General features: G+C 53.8%; 1 protein-coding gene across 2 annotated transcripts; it reads left to right on the plus strand.

Moving 5' to 3' along the window:
* The first annotated feature begins 294 nt into the window (after positions 1-294).
* On the plus strand, positions 295-20,622 carry ETV7 (ETS variant transcription factor 7). Of its 2 annotated transcripts, XM_037063306.1 has the most exons (8): positions 295-773; positions 2,266-2,404; positions 12,500-12,664; positions 13,067-13,192; positions 14,861-15,091; positions 16,357-16,499; positions 18,065-18,165; positions 18,278-20,622. In XM_037063306.1, exons 1-8 carry the CDS (start codon positions 768-770, stop codon positions 18,393-18,395), a joined length of 1,029 nt encoding a protein of 342 aa, XP_036919201.1. In that variant the 5' UTR covers positions 295-767; the 3' UTR covers positions 18,396-20,622. The 2 variants fall into 2 exon arrangements, with proteins under 2 accessions (XP_036919201.1, XP_036919202.1); XM_037063307.1 differs by lacking the exon at positions 13,067-13,192 and having other exon boundaries at positions 18,278-20,546.
* The last annotated feature ends 119 nt before the right edge of the window (positions 20,623-20,741 follow it).

A 20,741-nucleotide genomic window follows, 5' to 3' on the forward strand; every position in this document is an offset into this window, starting at 1 on the left:
TGAAGACAGAGGGAGCTGAGGCAGATGTACATGTACATGGTGATGGGCAGCTGGGCACCACGCCTGGGGCGGCCAGGGGCCCGGCAAAGGCGCTGGTTGGGATCCACTGAGTACCAGCGTCTAGGTCAAGAGGAGCACCACACCAGGCTCAGGGCCTTGGGACCTCCACCCAGCCAAATGGCATGTGGACAAAGGTCACCCACCCCTAAGGGCAGGCAGCTGGTCCAGATGGACAGCATGAGGGGGACCCCTCCTCTCCAACTGCGGAGACGCACAAAGGCAGCATGAGGTTGGTCTGTCGTGGTCCTGAGCCCTGCCTGGACCAGAGTTCCCTCGGCTCCCCAGATCCGGTAGAATTCCACATTCATCTCCCTGGAAGCCAGGGCCAGGCTGCGGGAGGAGCTGTCCACCGGTTGGGAGGACGTGAGCCACAGGGCCCCGGGGCTCCGCTTCCCCAGGGGCCGGCCCCTGCCCTCCCACAAGCCCGCCGGGGTGGGAGTGAAAGCGGGATCCCGCTCTTTCGTTTTCGTTTCCCGGAAGGATAGCGATTACCAGAGAGCCCTGCACGCCTGCTCGTCTGGGGAACCGGAGCGCACGCTACCCGGCATTTCTTGAAAGAGATTGCTCCCACGAGAAATTTCGGTTTTCCGGGCCGAGTTAGGCATTTGGGAAGGGAGGGTCTGGAAGCGCTGGCCTAGGACCCAGCAGCGGCAGGCTTTGGAGCTCTCCCAACGGACAGCTGGGTGGCTCCCTCACCTCCACCTGTAATGCAGGTAAGAGCCTGGCAGCCGAACCACGCGGCAAAGCCACCTGCCCCCATCCCTTCTTCACCACCTCATTTTCCATCCTCATTGTATCAGACTTTTTTTTCCTGGCTCGGATCTCCCTTTCCAACACTTTCCCCAGCCTCGCTATCCATCTCTTAACGCCCCTCACTCCCCTCCTGGCACTCCCCTCCAGCCCCTCACTCCTCTCCTCGCACTCACCTCCAGCCCCTCACTCTTTTTGAAATTCCTGTGTGCTGGGCTTTCTGTCCTTCTCCTCACCTCTGCATCAATCAGATGTGAAGTCCCTGGAAGTTTCTGAACAAGCCAGACCCTCGCAGCTGGCACACACAGCCACCACGTAAGAGCTCTTCTCCTTAGCAATCCCTCTCCATGTGCCATATTTCCCTGGGAACCGGCCCGCAACCCCCCATCCCTGGCCCAAGGCCTTTCTGTACCCTGGTCTCCCCAAGATCCATACCCATATATATTTTATCACACTCCTCCCTAGCTTTCATGCAGAAACCCAGAGCTCTAACTCACAGCTCCCTAGCTGCCCTTTCCCAGGCAGGCAGTCCCAGCCCCGGGATTCCCCTTCCTCTTGCTTGGAAGAGGGTGGAGAAGGCTAGGATCTTCCTGGAAGTCCTCAGCCAGCCCTAGGCCTTGAGCCCCTCCTCCTGCTTGGCAAGCCCCCCACTGCCTCTGAGGCTGGGTTGCCTGGGAAACAGCACCAAGTGGGGCAGGGTGGGGAGTAGCCAGAAACAAAGTGGGAACTACCCCAAAAGGTGTGGAATCCTCTCCTGCAGTGACCAAGGCTTCTGGGGTTTGCTTTGCTGGCCTTTACTTGCGGTCTTTTACTTGGCAGTCTTTTGGGGCAGATCGCCCTCCTCAGACGCCAAGAGACCAGTGTAACACTCTTGAAGATCCTAGAGTGAGCAAAAGACTCTGGCTGGGACCGGTTTCACTTTCACTTTATACAATGTGGCAGCCGGTGACTGGGAGTGAGCTTCCAGGGTCCTCCTGTTTCTACCAGACCCTGCCACTTCTTCCATCCCGGCATCCTGCCCAATGAGCTCTTTGGGCTAGGCTGATTGTGGGATTTGGGGGCTCAGAACTTTAACTTTTCTTTTTCTCTTTTGAAAACACCTTTTCATCATTTGTTTATGTCTGACTTAAGGTCTTTTTATCCTGGCCCCTCAGGTTCCCACTGAGTATCACTAGGCCCTCAGATCTCCGGCTTACAAGTCAAGTCTGGGCAGGGCAGCCTCCTGATGGGCTAAGGCACATGCTCAAAAGCTTGACGAGGAAAGATGGGATTCGTCAAGTGCCCGTTCTGTACAAGGTGTCAGTGGTGTCAAGCTGAAGACACACACAGTTCCTACTTCTACGGCAGACACGGAGATGGATGCTCTTTCCTTTGGAAAAACATTCTTAATACCTTTAAGGATGACTGAGCCTACACCAAGATGCTCACCTTTGACGCCCTGGTTTTCTTGTCTAGGAGGGAGCAGGGGCCGGTTCTCCTGTGAGCCCCCTGGGAGCCACACCACCTCCAGGCAAGCAGGCCCAAGCTAGACACGAAGCTCAGGTGGACAGCGTGCTGGGTGAGGGAGGGATCTGCAAGCTGCCAGGAAGACTCCGTGAGTAGAGGGGAGGAGAAAGGGCGATGTTTTTAAAGGTCATAAATGTGATGCATAAACTTCCCTTGTTCAAGGGTTTAACGTCCTTCCATTTGCTATTTCTTTGCTGGGTTTTCTTTAACTCCTCCTCGATGAGGAAGTCAGAGGAGGTAAATGTGGATTCTCCTTGCAGAGAACACAGATGCATGACCAAGCGTGAGGCGCCCGTCTGCTCACTGGGGAGATGAGAGCTGGGATCTGATGAGCAGTGGGTTCCCCTCCAACCTAAAGGCCAAGAGCTGGGAACATGGGCAGTGAGGAAGCCAGTGGGGGCTAAACAGCAGTCGTATGTACGTAGAACTCTCCTTTAGATAATTACGTTTACTTTTTATTGTTACAAATGTAGCATGTGTTTATTATTATCAAAAATTGGGAAATGACAGAGAAGCGTAAGAAGAATGTATAGAAGATAATCAAATCCCCCCAAATTGTGGTGATTGGGGTCCGGGTAGAGGTGGAAGAGTGTGTAAGGGGGATAAATGGTGATGGAAAAAAAATTTAGAAAAGAATGTAGGTTGTAAAACAATAAAAAAAACCCCAACCAGTCAAGCAAACAAAAAATTCCACCCTAAAATGACCACAGGAAATATAATGGCCACGTCCTTTCATTTCATTTTCTCAATAATGCTCTTGCCTGAGGAAACCCGTAACTATGGACAGGGTGTTCCAAATGGCAACGCCGAGGGTAAGAAAGCTGAGTGACGTGTTGGGGATCACACAGGCTCTCCACATTCAGGCTAAACCTTGGTCCTGCTGATAATCTAAGAGATTTTTAAATGCACTTCGTAAACTGTGTGAATCCTGGGATAGGCTGCTAGCTGAGGGGCAGGCGGGATCTTTAACTGGGTGTGGGTCTTGACAGCTGTGGGAAGGCATGTCTGGCCTGGATTGTATGGCCTGGTTGTAAAGCACTGGGTCCGCTTCCTGTTTGGCTGGCCCTGGGCTGGAACACTGCTGTACTGATGTCACGCCTTCTGATTTCCTGGCCACAAAGTGCTTTCTGAGGTGCTGACAGGACTGGGCAGAACGTGGGGTGGGACTTCACCGAGCTTGGGAAAACCCTGCTGCCCCCTTGTGCCTCTGTTCTCTGCTGCCTGGCTTTTTTTTAACGGGGAACCGAGCCTGTCCTTCCATGATCTGGGGGAAGGTGGGGACCAAGACATGCATGTGTGGACAGAAGCAAAGCCCTGAGTGTGGGGGAGGCTGTGGTACCTCCCAGCAGCGTAGAGGGAAGTGGGGAGAAGGGCCGGAGCTCTTCTGTAAGGAACCTCTACTGTTTCATTTTGTCCAGATGCCAACCCTGGCCAGTAGCTTGGGGCTCAGGGCTGCTCCAGGGAGATATTTGTCAGCGGTTACATAGAGGGTAGGATTTGGGCTCCATTCCCAGCCCAAGCCATGATAATGAGGAAAAACAGGACCTTGGGGACAGACCTGAAGACCCTGGGTGTTGCTGCTGAACAGGACTTTAGAGGTTATCTAATCCAGTCCCTTCATGGTTGCTGAGGACACTGAGCCTCAGAGAGGGAGGGGCTTCTTGGCAGGTCCCACAGGGCCCTCTGGGCTATTCCCCGAGGCCCCCACCTAGTTCAAAGACCACTCCCTCAACTGGTTCACCAAATCCCAGGATGTCAAAGCTGGTAGAGACCCTAGATGTCACCTCAGGTAACTCTCTCATGTTCCAGATAAGGAAACCAAGGCCCAGAGAATCTGTTCCGCCCAAGGTCAAGTACTTTTCAGCCTCCTGCCTCCTGTTTTGTGCCTAGCTCAAGGCTCCTGGGTGAGAGGGGGCAGAAGTAGGGGCCTGGGAACTTTAGTCACCACCTCGGCGAATACAACTATGAGAGCCTTTTCATTTTTGGAAGCCCCCTTTCGTGGGGCCCCCTTTATGCACATTTCTAGTGATAGAAATTTCCTCCCCTCTTGAGCCAGTCTGTTCCCTGGCTATGCAGGCAGCTCAGACCACAGGGTCAGGTGACCTATCTAGAGCTCCCAAGGTACTAGTCCTGTTGCCTTGGGTTAGGTCGCTCCAGAGGCAGACCCTGCAATACTCCACAGAGGAGAGGAGGAATTCAGGAGTGTTCTCTCAGGCCAGTTAGCTCTGTGGGCAGCCGGAGCTCAGTCCCAACGGGGACCTCTCGGGGACAGTGAGAACACACCCTGAGTTATCCCAGCCCAGGGGTAAGGAAGCTGGGTCTTTATCCACTCATTTCTCATCCTGGTGGGATGATGGCTACTTCCAGGGGTAGGGAGTCACCAGCTTTCCAAGCTGCCCTGTTCATTGGCTGAGTCGGGCACAGAGTAAAGGGCAGCGTTTGGCCGTATTCACAGTGTAGCGGGGAGGGCCAAGGGCCTTGGGCGGGGCACCAGCAGCATCTTCTGTATTTCTCATAGTGGATTCTGTGACTCATAGTTGCTTCTGCAAATATTCAGGCAACACAGTTCTGGCCTTTAGCAAATATCTAACAGTCTTAAAAGATAGAGGACACTAAATGACTCATTTTCCTGTCAACAACATCCCAAAGAAGCAAACTGCTGACACTTTACCAGCGTTTGACCTTTTGGATGGAGGGGGCAGTGTCGGCCCGATTCTTGCGTTGCTGGAAATTGGGTTTCCCTTGCTGGGCATATCTCTGACATTTATTCCTAGTTCCCCACCCCATTCTCTCCTCCACCTCCAGCTTCCGTTCTCATTATCAGGGCTGATTTGCCTCAGCAGGAAGATGAACAAAGAGAACAAATCTGACTTAGATTTGTGAGTCAGCGCCAGCGCAGCACACCAGCTAGGGCCCCATCAGGCGCCCTGTCTGTGTTTATTTGCCTACACCAGGGGCAGCAGGCAGTGCACTCTGAGGACGACTGTGATGTCAAGTGATGTGACAGGAGGTGGGCTGGGAGGAGGCTGGGGTTCGTGACGATGTGCCCGTCTGTGCAAGTAGAGAGAGAGAGAGAGGATCTGCCTGAGGCGGGGTTGGGGGGTGGAGTGAGGGGCCAGGGAGCCAGTGCCGGCCCTATGACCACTTCCGGGACCAGGCTGAGGTCACAGGGGAGTGAGCCTGGGAGGAGGTGATGCCACTTGAAGGGACAACTCAGGGGGTTTCGAGAGGAGGCAGTTTAGAGGTGATCACCGTTACAGCCTCACTGGATGACAGAGAAACTGAGACTCCTTGAGACAAGAGTCATCTTTAAAGCCAAATGTCAGACGGGGTCCCAACCCAGGGCTCATAGTTCCTGGTTGGGGGTCTTTTTGTTTTCCAGGAGCTTATCCCTGGAAAAAAGCTCTGTGAACTTCCCCACTCTTGGATGTGGAGGGATTGAGACATCTTTGTGTTTTGACATGAACTTTCAGAGCTCCTAGCTCTGGTTAAGCCACAAGAAGGGACATGAGCACCACCTCTAATTTTCAGACGTTGGGCCGAGGGGCGGCATTGCTCCACAGCTCCCCGGCAGGGTGAGTGAGGGCAGAGGGCCCTGGGGAGCTCCAACAGAGTGTTCATGGCCCCACTCAGGCTCCCGGCCTTCACTTCCAGTGGGGTCCTGGGCACTTATTTCAATAGACACGATTCTAACAACTGTGGCTTCCTGGCTCCTAGAGCAGGACTTTTCAAATCTGAATGTGCTTGTGAATCTCCTGAGTTCAGTAGGTCCCGGGTGGGGCCTGGGGTTCTGCATCCCTAATGAACTCCAAGTACTGCTGCTCCCGGGAAGGTGTCTGAGGACCTCATTTATGGATCTAAATCCTAGCAGCAATTTTCAAAGTGCGGGTCAAGAGCACAAGGGAGGTAAAATCAACTTAGTGGGTCAACATAAGTATGTTCACAAAAGGAAATAGTGTTTGTCAGGGTACCTCGTAAGGCAGCTGTGATTTCAGGAACTCTTTGTTGTGACTATTTGTGTATCCATATCTGTGGGTCATGATGTAAGACGTTTTCGACTTTGGGTTGAGGTCAGAATGGTTTGAGAAACACTGCCCCGGATGATGGCATAGTAGAGGTGGTAAGCTGGATGGGTACGAGTATAAAAGCACAAAGGTGGGCTGGAGTGGGGAGGGTGGAGACTGAAAGAGGTTCTGGAAGCGGTGAGTGTGGACAGGGGTGTTCATCATCTGACGGTGAAGACTACAGCCCACAGCCACCAGATGGGAGATTCCCAGAACTAACCATCTGAGGACAGAGAACCTTTCCTTCTAGACTCAGGGCGTGGGCCTGGCCAAGTGAATCTCTGTGCAAATGGAAGAGACCCCTCTTTGGGGAAGAAAGCAAGCTGAGCCCTTGCTGGGCTTCCCTCCGCTCTCCCATTCCACCCTCAGACATGCCTCAGTGCCAGACAACACAGCCTCCGGGCAGGCCCTGCCCCTGCCCCTGCCCCGCAGCCAAGCGATGGCCATAAAGCTGAGTGTGATCACCAAGGAAAGCAGTACCGGCTTTTTTTGGTGACCACTGACAATGGGGTGACAGATTAGAGGGGCCCCTAGGCAGACAGTGTCACAAAATAAACTAAAGATGATGCTGATGCTAAACCACAGTTTCGGTGGCAGAGAAACAAGCTGGCCCCTTTGTTTTCGGGCAGCCTCCCCCACTGAAGATGTGGATCATAGTAACAAAGGCCTTTGTTAAGTTTTTACTCTCGATCAGGTATTGTGCTGGACATCATACCCTGTAAATACACCTTCTGATTAAATGCACTTGAAAGACCTGGGAAGTAGGTTGTTATTATCCCCACCTTACAGAGGTGCAAACTGGCCTTTGAGTGGGGTGAATGATTTTGTCCATAGTCAACCACCAGTACAATGGTGAAGCTGGGATTCGAACCCACATCCTTCAGAGCCTACAGCTGTCACTCACAGCTTGCATTTTTAGGGGACCAGCCAAACACTTTACAGTGTGTCCTGCATATGTCCTGGAGGCCCTGCCACGTAGGTAGAAGCCGGTTGCTAGCTCTGATTTGGATGCTGAAGGTTGTTCAGCTCTGTTGCCCCCAGAGGTTCCTTGGCCTGGTAATCTGCAGGCAGTGGTGAGGAGGGGCAGGGAGGGGCAGCTTGAGGGAGTCTTGAGAACAGGGTGGAGGGGATTTGACTTAATGGGGGTGATGGTTGGGAGCCACTTGAGTTTCTTGAGTAAGAGAGTGACAAAGATGCTATGGGAAGAGAGACTTGGTTGGTTGGGGCTGGGGGGCTGGAGAGGGGGTTAGTCAGGATGCCCAGAGGCCATTTTGGCCCTTGCTGATGTGCTCAGCTCCCTCATTCAGGCAACTTATATTTATTGAACATTTACTATGTGGCAAGCGCCGCTCTGGGTGCTGGAGACCAGCAAAGGCTGTGCCTCGTGGAGCTCACGTCTTGGCGGGGATACAGGGGCTGCATGAGAAGGCAGTTAAGCCCAGTGGCAGGGCAGTGAGGGCACCCCCCACACCCAGCCCTGCTCTGCAGGTGGGGGATGGACTGTTGACACTTCAAGAAGACATCCAAGCCCTCTCAGCGTGTCCTGGACAAGCAGCTCCTCCAGCTGCCCCAGCCAGCGGGGTCTCTGTTCAGATCTGTCCCAAAACTGGGAGCTGGCCAAGCTGGAAATTCCCAGTGAGCAAATCTTGGGTCAGGCAGAGTACAGCAATATCTGACTGGAGCCTTGAGAGACAAAGATGCTTAGTGTGAGGGAACTGAAAACACAGTGGATCGCTGCCGAGAGAGGGAAACGCTGTGGGCTGGTCTGCAGGTGACACCCTGAGGTTTGGTTAGATTGGTGGGGGAGACCCAGTTGGGCCCATCCCAGTCACCAGGTCAGGGAGACTTCTCGGGGGAGTCGACACCTTAGGTGAGGCTCACCAGCACTTGTTGAGGTCTTAGGTGTGCCGTGCCCTGCACCACCCATTTCACACGTGTAACCTCATCTAACAGGAAGAGTGCTGTTTGCCCCGGAAAGCACCTGCCGCATGCCAGACACTGTACGTTCAATGGGCTCTCACAGAGCCCTTGTGACAGCCCTGCATGGCCGGCACTGTGTGTTCTTGCTTTGGTTGCTGAAGGTGGTCCAGACGAGGAAAGTGAAACACAGCCATCTAGGCCCCCGCTGGCCTGGCACCATCAGGGCACTTTTTGTGGTTGTGTGTTTTGACTTCTGCTTGGTTTTGGGAGTAGAATTTACATACAGTCCAGTGGCCTAATCAGACGTGTCCAACGCTGTGGTTTTTTATGCATGCATACACCTGGGTAGCCTCCATGTGCCTTAAGATCTCTGGCATTTCCAGTGCCCCAGAAAGTTCCCTTGTCCCTCTTCCCAGTCAGTTTCCCCCCCAAGGGCAGCCACACTTCGATTTCTCTCCCTGGAGAGAAAGATTCTTCCCTAGCGTGGTATGTTTACGTTTTATCCACACGTTGTGAGTGGCACTTGGTTGTACTTTCTGATTCATTACTGAGCAGCATTTATTGCATGAAAACATCACAATTTTTTCATCCTCTGGCCGATAGGCATGTATGATATTTCCAGTTCTTGTCTATTGTGAATGGAGCCACAGTGGACATTTGCATATGTTCCTTTGGTAGATTTGATCATTGTGTCTCTTAGGTTTTTTACTTAGGAGTAGAAATGCTGGGCTCCTAACCTCCACACCACACTGCCCCCCATATAGCACCACAGCCTGGAGAGGAAGTGCTATTATCCCATTTCACAGAGGGGGAAACTGAGGCTTAGAGAGGTTGACAGTGACTTGGTTAGTAAGGGGCTGAGCTGGGACCCAAATCCTGAGCTTGGGGATTTGACCCCACACTAGGTGGCTGATGCACTGCTTGGAAGCTGGCCCTTTCCTTGGGTGCAAATCCTATTGGAAAAGCCTTTTGACCTTAGTATTCTTTGAAGACATGGGACAGAAGGTCCCTTTTCTTATTACTGGACGGGAGATGCTGGCAGCAATGGATGAAAGGGGAGGGTAGGAGTGAGCACGACATAATGAAAGGAAAACCAAATTACACAGCAGGCAGATGCCAGGCTTCGAAGTTGCAGGTGCTGCTGGGGCTGTGTGTGACCTCAGGTCCCTCAGAGAGAGCTCGGAACGTCTCCTGCCCGTCTCCGTGGAGCTGGGGGCAGAACCCCATCCGTGGCTGATAATGTATGCAGGTTCAGGGGGTTCTCCTCTCAGTGTGGTCAGTTTTTCACAGAGTCAGAACAGCCCCGGAGGGCGGTGTCAGGGTCGGGATGGAGACATTCCCACGCTCTGGCCAAACACAGGGAAGTGGGCACCTCTGACTCAGGAATCATAGTTTCAAATTTTCAGACTGACAGCCTCAAATATTATAAAATAGGCAACACAGCAGAAAACGCAGTTGCCACTCGGCCCCCAGAGCCCTGGAGGCCCGGCTGGCAGTGTGGGCCCCGCCCGGACTCCTCCTGGATGCGGACTCTGAGTGCCGCCCCCAGCTGTCTGTGTCTCACTCCATCGCCCAGCCCGACTCCCCCTGAGGCTCTGAATTCCCGTTTCCACCAGCAAGGCATCACTTTCTGTGCATTCCTGTCCGGTGTAGGTGCTAATGAAACGGCATCTCGTTCTTCTGTGACGGTGCCTGGCCCTGACTAGTGAGGCCACATCTTCTCGCATGTTGTTCTTGGGGCCGCTCCACCGCAAGGGCTCTCCACCGGCAGTGACTTTGCTCTCTGTCCCTTGGGGACACTGGGCAGGGTCTGCAGACATTTTTTGTTGTCATAGCTTTTGGGTATGTGTGTGCCCCTGACTCCTAGTGGGTAGAGGCCAGGGACCCTGCTAAACAGCCTACAGCGCTCTGCACAAGCCCCACAGTGAGGAAGTGTTAACACTTCCAGGACTGAAGTGTTAATAGTGCTAAGCTATCCCACACCACTCTGAACAGAGGTAAGACTTTTTTGTCTTAAAAAATATTTAAAGATGCTCTTGACCAATGATAGGCATTAGTCTTTTATCTGTCCTCTGCAGGTATCTCCCCCAAACCTGTCCTTTTTGAGCTTGTGTGTGCCACCTTTGTCACACAGGCACAAATCAATGCCATCGCAGCCTCTGAGTGTCCTGTCACGGCTGAGGTCTCCCACCCTGTTTAGTTCATATGGTTTCTTATTTCTACGTCCGATGAGGTTTTCACTAGGCCTTAATTCATCGGGAATTGATTTCTGTGATTTTTGTGAATTTTGGGAGGTGAGGGTCCAAATGTGCTTTTCCGCGTGGAGAGCCAGTTGTGGTTTTACCACGTGTTAAAAGGACGGTCCTTTTCCACTGAACTATAAAACCCCATCGCCGGCATACTTTAACCTCCACACACACAGCCCTCCGGGCTCCTTCTTCTTTTTCAATGGTTCTTGTCATTCTTAATTTAATAGTATCAGATCTTAATTACATGACTTTGCGGTATGTGGTACCACAAAGATCACTTGTCACCTCTATTCTTTTTTCCCCCTCTTAAATACCTTTTTGGTCTATTTCAGACATTTATTCTTCTCCTTCTTATTCACTCTTAGGTTCCAAATAAGGTAAGGTAAAGGAGGCCTGTCCTGCCTTCCAAGCTGGGCGGTGCTCCCTGCTTCCTGCGTCCAGAGCACGGTGCACTTTCCCTCTGTGCCGCTGATCAGACTCTTGTTGGCTTGTCCCCCCGTGCTGGGGCCCGCCCTCCTGCCAGCCTTGATCTGTGTCCTGTCCCCAGCAGTGGCATGGTGCTTGGCACACGGCCGGTGCTTGGGAGATATTGGCCAAAGGAATGAATCAGCAGATGACCCACAGTGTTGTAAGACATAAAATACTTTTATCTCATATGTTGTTTTGGGAGCAAGGCAGCCAGAGGTTGGCTCCGTCTCTGTCACTGTCGGGGTGTGGGGTGGACAGTTGCTTCTCCCCCTGCCTAGGTGTCCTTACCTGTCACTGTGGCCTGGGAGCCCTGGGCTCCTTCCACTCTCACATAGTCCAGGGCCCTGAGAGGGAGGAAGACCTCTGTGGGGGCAGCACCACGCAGAGCAAAGCCCCAGGCTGACTTATCACAGAAACACAGTGCCAGGGCCCCAGTACTTTTAGAAGACCGTGAAACTATTCCAGTTTCTTTTGAAATCAGAGGAAAAGAACTTTTAGGTAAAAGAAAAAGTTTGAATATATATGATGTACTCACCTATCAATGCAGTCTTAGAATGTAACTGAAAAATCTTTTTAGTGGAGGAAGGAGTCTGCGAAGGCACAAGTGCCAAGGGCGCGTGAGGGTCAGGCTACGGCCCTGCTAAACAGGCGAGGTTCGGGAGGTGCACAGTCGGCCTTAGAGCAGGCAGCCAAGGCAGAGCAGAAGCACCTGGGGAGTGAAAGACCACCGCTGACCTGGGCCTTGCCAGATGTCAGAACGCACGCACAAACGCACTGAAGGTGGGTGGAGCCTCCTCTGCCCGCTGGGCTGTTCCCCCAGCAAACCCAGATCCGAGCTGGCAGACGGAGTGGAAGGGAACAGCGGCCAGACAGACCCGCTTCCAGACCTGGCTGTACCTCAGGCTTCCGTGTCGCTTAGCCCCTGGGAGCCTCAGTTTCTGTATCTGGAAAACAGTAGCAGTAACGCCTTCCTTGTAGGACTTGCTGGTCATCCGTGTGATCACTTGGCACGTGTTTATCGAGCACCTGCCCTGCGCCAGGCACTGTCCCGGAACACTCGCACAGGCTGCCCCGCACACCCAGACCAGTGCCTGGCGCAGAGCAGTCCTCAGTGAGCATTTGCTAAATGAATAATCGGAAGACAGGCTGGGGTAAGTGGGGGTGGCAGGGGGTCCCCAAATAAATAAGTGAATACATTCATAATTTATAGATAATGATAAATAGAAACATATGATTATATCTCATGTAAAGTGTAAATAGAAAGTAAGGGAAGGGAAAGAACAGGACACAGTGAGATTGAAATGACTGGTGGTGGAGAGCAGGACAGGAGAGCATCCGCTCAGATGGGGTGTTCAGGGTGGGCTTCTTCGAGGAGGTGACATTCAAGCAAGGGCCCAAATAGGAGGATGAGACATTGTTGGGGCAGAGCCTCTCCCTGGCCCGCTCCCATGCCTGCCCCCAGCCCGTGTGCTGTGTTTGCAGGGATCCAGCCCGGGCTCTGGAGCCGGGAGGACGTGCTGCACTGGCTGCGCTGGGCGGAGCAGGAGTACTCTCTGCAGCGCACGAGCGAGCACGGGTTCGAGATGAATGGCCGGGCCCTCTGCCTCCTCACCAAGGACGACTTCCGGTTCCGTGCGCCAAGTTCAGGTCTGGAAACTCACTGGCTTTGCTCAAAACGGATGGAAACCCCGGTAGGCCCAGGGAGAGAGAAGGAGGGCATGTTTGGCTGAGGATCATGCTCACCTCCCAGTACTGCTGACACCACTTTTTCCATAAATGTTTGCCTGCTGGTTCCCACCAGAGCCGGCCAACAGCACAGGAGTCAATTTGGCTGCTGTTTTTCCAGCCCCAGGGGTCTGTCCTGCCCCCTCACTTTTGCAGCCCATTCCCTGTGGCCCAGTTTCCCCTACCGCACTACTGCCTCTCATCTCCATCAGCACGAAGCTTGCGACAGGACGTACAGCCACCCAAGAGGCAGGTTACTGAGGGGGAATGAGGCAGGGCCTCCCCACCCAGCCTGATCAGCAGCCCCCTCCTGCCCCACCCCAGGTGATGTCCTGTATGAGCTGCTCCAGTACATCAAGACCCAGCGGCAAGCCCTGGTATGTGGCCCTTTGTTTGGAGGGGCCTTTAGGCAGAAGATGCCCAGTCGGTACTGCCCCTACTCCCTGGAAGGTGAGGAGGCCCTTAGCAGAAGTCTGAGACCCTCTCCCAAATCGGCCTCATTGGGAGGGCAGGGCTTCATCCAGGCAAAATCATGGCAGAGGCAGGGGTGTGGGAGCTCCCTGTCTGCTCCCTGCCCCCTCAGCCCCCACCTCCTGCCCCCTGGGATGCTCTGACAGGCAGCCCCGGGTGCAGCTCTGTGGCTAACGGGCCTTGCCTCTCTTCTCATTTCTCTGCTCTCCACAGCAAAGGGTTGTTTGTATGGTTCTGTTTCTTTTTTTCCCCCCTGATCTCTCCATGGAAATGGCTCTTGTCAGGGTCTCCAGGGACCTGAATTTAGGGATGACCAGTCCACTCGCTGTGATCTCTCACAGCCTCCCACCCAGTGGGCTGTCCTCCGTCCTTGTTCTTCCTTTGGCTTCTAGGACGCCCCACTGGTCATTCCTTCTCAGTCTCTTGGCTTCTCCTCTCTCCTACTTCTACGTGTTGGGGCACCACAGAGCTCAGGGAGCCTTTTCTCCATCTCCACTCAGCCCTGGGTAATCTCACTGGGTCTCGGGCCGGGAGTGCCATCCAGTGCCGGTGACTCCCGTGTATGCCTGGGCCTCTCTGAGCCCCAGACTGGAGCACTACACACCGCCTGCCCCACCCTCCACCCGGACGTGGAGCAGGCATCTCAACTCCTGGAGCGGGCACCTGCTTCCTGCCGCCTTCCAAATGCTCTGGGCAAAATGTTGGATGTCTTCTTTGTCTTCTTTCTCTCCTAGCCTGGAACTGCCTCTCCTTGCTTTTACTCGTGATATCCTATGATGTGTTCTCAACAGAGCAGCTGGAGAGATTCATTAGGTTGTGTGACTTCTCAGCTCAAAACCTTCCGGTGGCTCCCATCTCTCTTGGAGTCAAGGCTACAGTCCTTACAACGACCTCGTGATGCTCTGCCATCCTCCGCCACCCCTCTCCTTGCTCATGCTGCTCCAGCCACACTGGCCTCCTCACAGAACGAGCCAGAGACACTCCTGCCTCAGGGCCTTTGCACTTGTTCCCTCCGCCTGTCAGTCCCTTCTCTAGATACCCACGTAGCCCTCCTTCAGCTGTCTGTCCAAACGTTAACATGTCAGTGAGACCAACATGCACCTGCACCTTTCCCAGGATTTCCTATCTGTGTTAAGGTGCTTTATTTTCACTCTCCATATTATATACTGTTTCTACTTTTTCATTTTAATCATCTATCTCCTTCCACACCCAACTAGAATATAAGCTCCATGAAGGCAGGGGCTTTTTTGGGGTCCAGTTACGTGTTCCCAAGATTCTTAGAACAATGTCTGGCTCATAGGAGGTTCTCAATAAATACTAATTGGATGGATGGAGAAGACACTGGACTGAGACCCAGGGTACCTGGGCCCCAGACCTGGCTCTGTCACCCCTTGCTTTGTGCACAATTTTACAAATGAGGGAACAGGCTTGAGAGACGAAGTGACTTGTCTAGGAGCTGGGGTTAGCACTGGGGCTGTCTGGCCCTCACCTCCACTGCCTCCCTGACCTTCTAACAGGGGGCTGGATGGAGGAAGATCGTTAGGAGTGCTGCCCCACTGGGCTCCCAGGCAGGTCATTGTTGGGGCCGGGGCTGGGGCTGGGGAAGGCTCTGGTTCCACAGAATCAATGGTGCTCCTTTGCTTGCAGAGGGGACCAGGCCCTCCCAGGTGGGCCCCCAAAGAGGCCTCCTGCAGCAGCCACCAGATCTTGGCCGTACCAACTCCTTGAGTCACCTGGATGCCTCTGGCCTGGCCAGGTGCCCCCTCGGCAGGGAGGAGTCCCTCAACTTATCTCACTGTGCGGAGCTCGGCTGTAGGGCTGAGGGCGTCTGCTCCTTCCCCACGGCGCCGAAGGCCCCGGTCGACGGCCGGATCGCAGGTGGGTAGGAGGCTGTGCTCCCCTGGCCTGGGGCAAGCTCGCAGGTGAAAAGGAGGCGGGTGGATTTGCTCTGGGGAATGAGAGGATCCATCTATGCTGGGAGGCAGCGGCGTGGGGAGGCTGTCCTGTGTTCTGGCCACAATCCGGCCACAGGAGCAGTGCCGCCTGGGATTGCCAAGCCTGCTCTGTCACCAGTCATAGTCAGACTGTCAGTCAGATTAGCATTTAAAACCGTATTAATTTTTAAATAGTTGAGCACCTGCTATGTGCCAGGGATGGTCCTTTATTTAATCCCACTACAGCCCTTGAGCTTGGTGTTATTTACTGTTAGCCTCGTCACAGGTAACCAGGCAGTGACCTTCCACGCTCATACGGGCAGTGAGGGCTGAGCTGGGGTGTGAACCCAGGCAGCCTGAGCTCCAACCAGGCGATACGCTTCTGTTCTGCGTTTCTTGTTAAAGGATCGACTAACAGACAGGCAAGCAGACAGACTGACAGATGAGCACCAAAGGGTGGTTTCTAGCCACGCTGGGGCCCCTGTGCTCTACGCTACCGTAGAGCGGGGAGAAGCTTGGCTTCTGGGTTGGAAATGACTAGGAATCTCTAAAGCACAATTACTTGAGCTTTTTAGAAATAATAATGCTTAACATTGTTTGAATGCTCACTCTGCCCCAGGCACTCTGCTGAGGGTTGTTGGTGTCTACTGGGTTACTTCACACTCACATCACACCCTGTGGGGAAAATGGCCCGGAGGCCTAGGTAGTGGAAGAGAAATCTTGGTGCTCCTGGGCTCCCTCTGCCGTTTGTCCCCCACAATGGCACATTTGGCTTTCCTGACTCCCCTGTTAGGATGAAGATGGATGCAAGAGCCTGATCTAGCAGAGTCCAAAGGGCCGAGTGACTGGCCCAGGGGCAGACAAGGGCCTGGGAATTGCCTTTGCCTGAGGGGAGGGCATTGGCTTTGTGGTCTGCAGAGCTGGGTTAGACTCCTTGCTCTGCCTGTAGGAGCTGAGTGCCTTGGATGCATCTGTACCTCTCTGAGCCCTTTGCCTCATCTCTTACTGGGGTTAAAGATAGATATCCCCAGAGTTTGGGTGATTGAAGAGGACAATGAGTAAGGGGCCCCTCGTTTCTGTTAACCATCATCTTCACCATCCTGCTGCACACGGGACCCCCAGCCGCAAGGGGCCCCAGAGTGCCTTTCTAATGGCCATCCTCACAGCCCCGGGGAAGCGCCCTGTCCGCACCCCTGTGCTCAATTGCAGACTGCCGGCTGCTGTGGGATTACGTGTACCAGCTGCTCTCTGACACCAGGTACAAGTCCTACATCAGGTGGGAAGACAAGAACGCCAAGATTTTCCGAGTTGTGGATCCTAATGGGCTCGCCAGACTCTGGGGAAACCACAAGGTGAACTTCAGCCAGCGGGCGGGACGGTCTCCGCATAGCCAGAGGAGGGCAGGGCCAGGCGGTCAGAGTGGGCCCCTTAGCACCAGGGCACAGTCCCGAACTGATGGGGCTTCACCTGCAGCTCCAGGAAAGGTTGGGGTCCTTTCATTTTGGGGCATCCTGAGGGACAGACAGGTTACTTCCTGATGATGGGAACTATTCCTGGAACTTGGGAATTTCGCCTTCTAATCGATTAGTCCCACCTTTGTTTGGCATTGCACCCTTTCAAAGCGGGTTTAAATGAATCGCACATTGTATGCTGTCGGGGTGGTCGGCTGCCTCCCCGAGATGAGGAAGCTGGTTCCCTGGGACGAGTCAGGACAGAAACCCAAGTCTCAGGCCCCGTGGGAGCGTCCAGTGTCAGGGCCTGAAAGGCCTGGGAATCCGAGTCCAGCATTCCCAGTGCAAGGAGTACCCATTCCCAAATGGGTGTCTGTCAGAGGGTTCTAGTAGCTAAGTATTTATTTTAGTAAGAATTAGGATTTTAAAGTTTAACTATCATGCCAATCTCATGACTCATAGTGGTGATATAAAGCAAGTGTCCTTATCTAGAACTTAATTCATTTAAGTAAAAAAAAAATGAGTCTTTTATAGACAACTGTTAAAAATAATGATAATCTGCAGTACGTAGCAGTTCCTAAGCTGGTATAGCATTTGATTGGCTGGCACTGCTCTGGGGGCTTTACCCGTCTTACCTCATGTAACCCTCACACCCGCCTTGTGAGAGTAGGCAGTATCAGATGGGGCAACTAGGGACGGATTGGGTGAGCAACTTGCCTGTAGCCAGGAGGTGGCAGAGTGGGGACTCGAACCCAGACGGTAGCCCTGTCCTCTGTTTTGTCGCCTCTCAGTCGTGCTGGTGGCCGGAAGGGTGCAGGCGACTGGAGTTTGGGTGTGCCTCCGTGGTCTAACCCCTGCACAGCATGGGGTGTGTGTGTGGGAACCTGAGGCTGGGAGAGTAGTAAACCCACCCCGTGAGTGCACAGTGCATCCCAAGCACTGTGCTAAGTGGGTCAGCAATTTAATTCTTCCCACAGACCTGTGAGTCAGATGTTCTTATCCTCATTTTATAATCAGAGACACAGATTCCGAGAGGTAGGAAACTCATCCATGGGCACATAGCTGCCCAATGGTGGAGCTGGGGCTTAAACTGACCCCAAAGCCCAGCCGCTTTGCCCCTACTCTGCCCTGCCTGCCCCTCAGAGAGGAAGAAGTGACCGGCCCTCGTGGCCCCTCATGTCTCTGATTACATTTCCAACTAATTATACATTTCCTTGTTACTGCCTGTGGCATTTGCTATTTAAAAGCAACGCGCGATTTGCTCCTGCCCCATGGTTCTCAGACAGACAGACGAGAGAATCACCCCATTTCTCCCAGACCTTCCCCTGACTTCCTCCTTCCAAACTCAGGAGAGCGGTCACGTGCCCTCACAGAACCCCTGGCTGCTCCCTCCCAGGTGTGGAAACCGAGGCCTGGAAGGAATGGGGTGGGGAGTGGGGGGTGATGTGGGCTGCTTTGCCTTTCAGAACCGGGTGAACATGACCTATGAGAAGATGTCACGTGCCCTCCGCCACTACTATAAGCTGAACATCATTAAGAAGGAGCCCGGGCAGAAGCTTCTCTTCAGGTGAGTAGCTTCGGGGTTGAGGTGCGAAGGGGAAGCAGGGCTCGGGTTGGGTGGGCTGGGAGCCTCCACAGCTGGGGCAGCGGCTGATTTGCAGCTGGGGCCTGAATTCCAGATTTCTGAAGATACCTGGGAAGATCACCGAGGACAAGGGCGGCTGCCCGGAGCAGCTGGAGAGCCAGGAGCAGGACAAGATGGATTTCAAGGAGGAGATGCTCCAAGTCTCTCCGTGAGGGCTACTTGAGCTCTGGGCGCCGATGGACCGGAGACCGGGTCTCCCATGAAGGCAGCAGTGAGCTGCACGGCCTCCTGCCTCTTTCCAGGGCAGCAGGATCCCTGTTCTGCACTCACAGGATCTCAGCTGTTGTCTCAGACCTTAATGCTGCCTGGGGGACCTGGACCTGCGGAGAACCGGGAGGCTCACACCCAGGACGTTGAGGAGGCTTCATTCTTTGGGTGGGGAAGCCCTGGGGCTGAGTAGGGGCAGCGGGCATGAACTTTCTCCCTGCCTTACCCCTGGCCACCTGCCCGGGTGGGGGACCCAGCCGACGACTTCCATTCACAGAAGAAGGAAGCGGAGTGCTCTCAGTGAGCCTCAGCTTGTCTGGTCCGTGTCTGTCGGAGGGGCACGCTCATGAAAACCCACCCCCGGGGTCTGATGTGTGAAACAGACAAAAGGGTCATTGCTTTGTCAACCTTTAGTCACAGTAACAATCGTTTTACCTGACAGGAAGTGCTTACTGTGTGCAGGCCTTGTGTATGGGTCCAGTTCACTCGCCAAGCCTGTGAGGTTTACAGGTGGGAAAACAGACTTGCAGAGCTGGTGTCTCACCGAACCCAGCGCTGCTCCCCATTTTCTGTTAGCGACTCCCCGTGTCTTGGGCGCTTCTGAAGCAGAGGCCATGGCCCTGCCTCTCTGCCCCTGGCATCTTCGAGGAGCAGACCCCTTGTCCTCAGCTTTCAGTCTTTCAGTGACTCTGTGACTGTGACCCAGTGAAGGTTGCCACGTCTCTCCCTGTGGCTTCCCACGCTCCTATACCTGAATCTGCTATGTGACTTTGGGCCAGTCCTTCCACTTCTCTGGAGCCTCAGGGTTCTCACCCTTGAAATGGGGATGTCGTCCTGACCGGCCTCACAGGAGAAGCAGAAAACTTCAGTAAGACAACACTTGTGCCTGCCTGCTCTGTAAGAGCGCTGACTAGGAAAACTCTGCCAACCAAAAGCTGCTCTAAAAGTGTGAAAATGCCTCTGCCCCTCAGCCCCCACGTCCTGACTGGGGGCTCCTGAGGGGCGGAGCTTCTGCCCCTGCACACCTGGGAGGTCGGGGACAAAGCGAAGGGAGTGTTTTCACGTAATCAAAGACAGAAGGCCTTGGGTTTGCATCTGCGTACCTGGAAGGAGGAACCGCCTCTTCCTCTTGCCTCCCGAGTGTCAGAAAACCCCTGTCTGACTGAACCTACATTGGCCTGAGTCACTACACAGGGGACGCTGATAAGGATTCTTGGACTTTGGGACTCAACACTGTGACAGCTCATGAGCAGGGAAACTCCTGGCTGAGTCCGGTCTGGGGTGGTTCTCGACATTTCCACACCCAAAGGAGCCAGGCAGGGGGTCTTAGCAAATAGGTTCAGCAGGAAATCCTTGCCCCTTCCAACTTCCCCGAGACTGTTTTCTCTCCGTGACCTTGGTCCAGGGTGGACCCACACCCTGTAGCCTTTCTCATCATCTCTAACCCACAACCGCGTAATGAGTGGCAGGGACTGTGTAGATGAACTTGACCAGCTTCTCCTTTTGTAAACAACACAGCTGAGGTCAGAGGTGACTTGCCCAAGGTCACGCTGCCCATTGTAGCCTGCTGCCCGCTAACGTTGCCTCATTTCTTCTTGTCTCACATCTTTTTCATGGGTCCAAGATGTGAGGTTTAAATAACAACAGAATCCTAGGTCGTTTCTGCCAGTTACGATGTTGGCTTTTGCCTGCTGGTGTGTTAGTGGTTGAAGACACCTGCGTATCCTAGGGACTGTGTCTTGGCCCCACACTGGGACTCTTGGGGCCAGAAGAGGGTGGTGGGCGGGCTGGGCTAGAGTTCACCACCCCAGGTCCCTGATCCTCGGGCTCTCCTTTGGCTCCACCCACTCCCACCCTCCCAGGCACATTAGGCCGTGCTCTGCGCTGGACACCTGGCTGCCGGGAATAAGGGATTCTTCAGGTCTTCATTCTGTGAGCAAGAAGTGAGCACCTACTGTGTACCTGGCATCAGGTGAGGCTGTGGGTTTAACTCCATTTTTTTTCGAATTAGATTCCTGAAAAGTCATGAGTCACTGAAAACAATACATGTCAAAATGGACTTCCTCACAAATAATTTTAAAATGCAGAAAATATATTTCATGGTTTGAAAAAGTAGCCAGTCATGTCTTTTTTGCCAGATTACATTAATGTCAACAGTAAATAAAGAGTTTATGACCTGGCTGGTGTATCTCAGTGGATTGAGCGCGGGCCTGCGAACCACACGATTGCGGTTTGATTCCCAGTCAGGGCACATGCCTGGGTTGCAGGCCAGTTCCCAGCAGGGAGGCAAC

The sequence above is a fragment of the Sturnira hondurensis genome, unplaced genomic scaffold, assembly GCF_014824575.4.
Source record: "Sturnira hondurensis isolate 20B ecotype Veracruz unplaced genomic scaffold, ASM1482457v3 Scaffold0014430, whole genome shotgun sequence".
In the NCBI taxonomy this organism is placed as follows: domain Eukaryota; kingdom Metazoa; phylum Chordata; class Mammalia; order Chiroptera; family Phyllostomidae; genus Sturnira; species Sturnira hondurensis.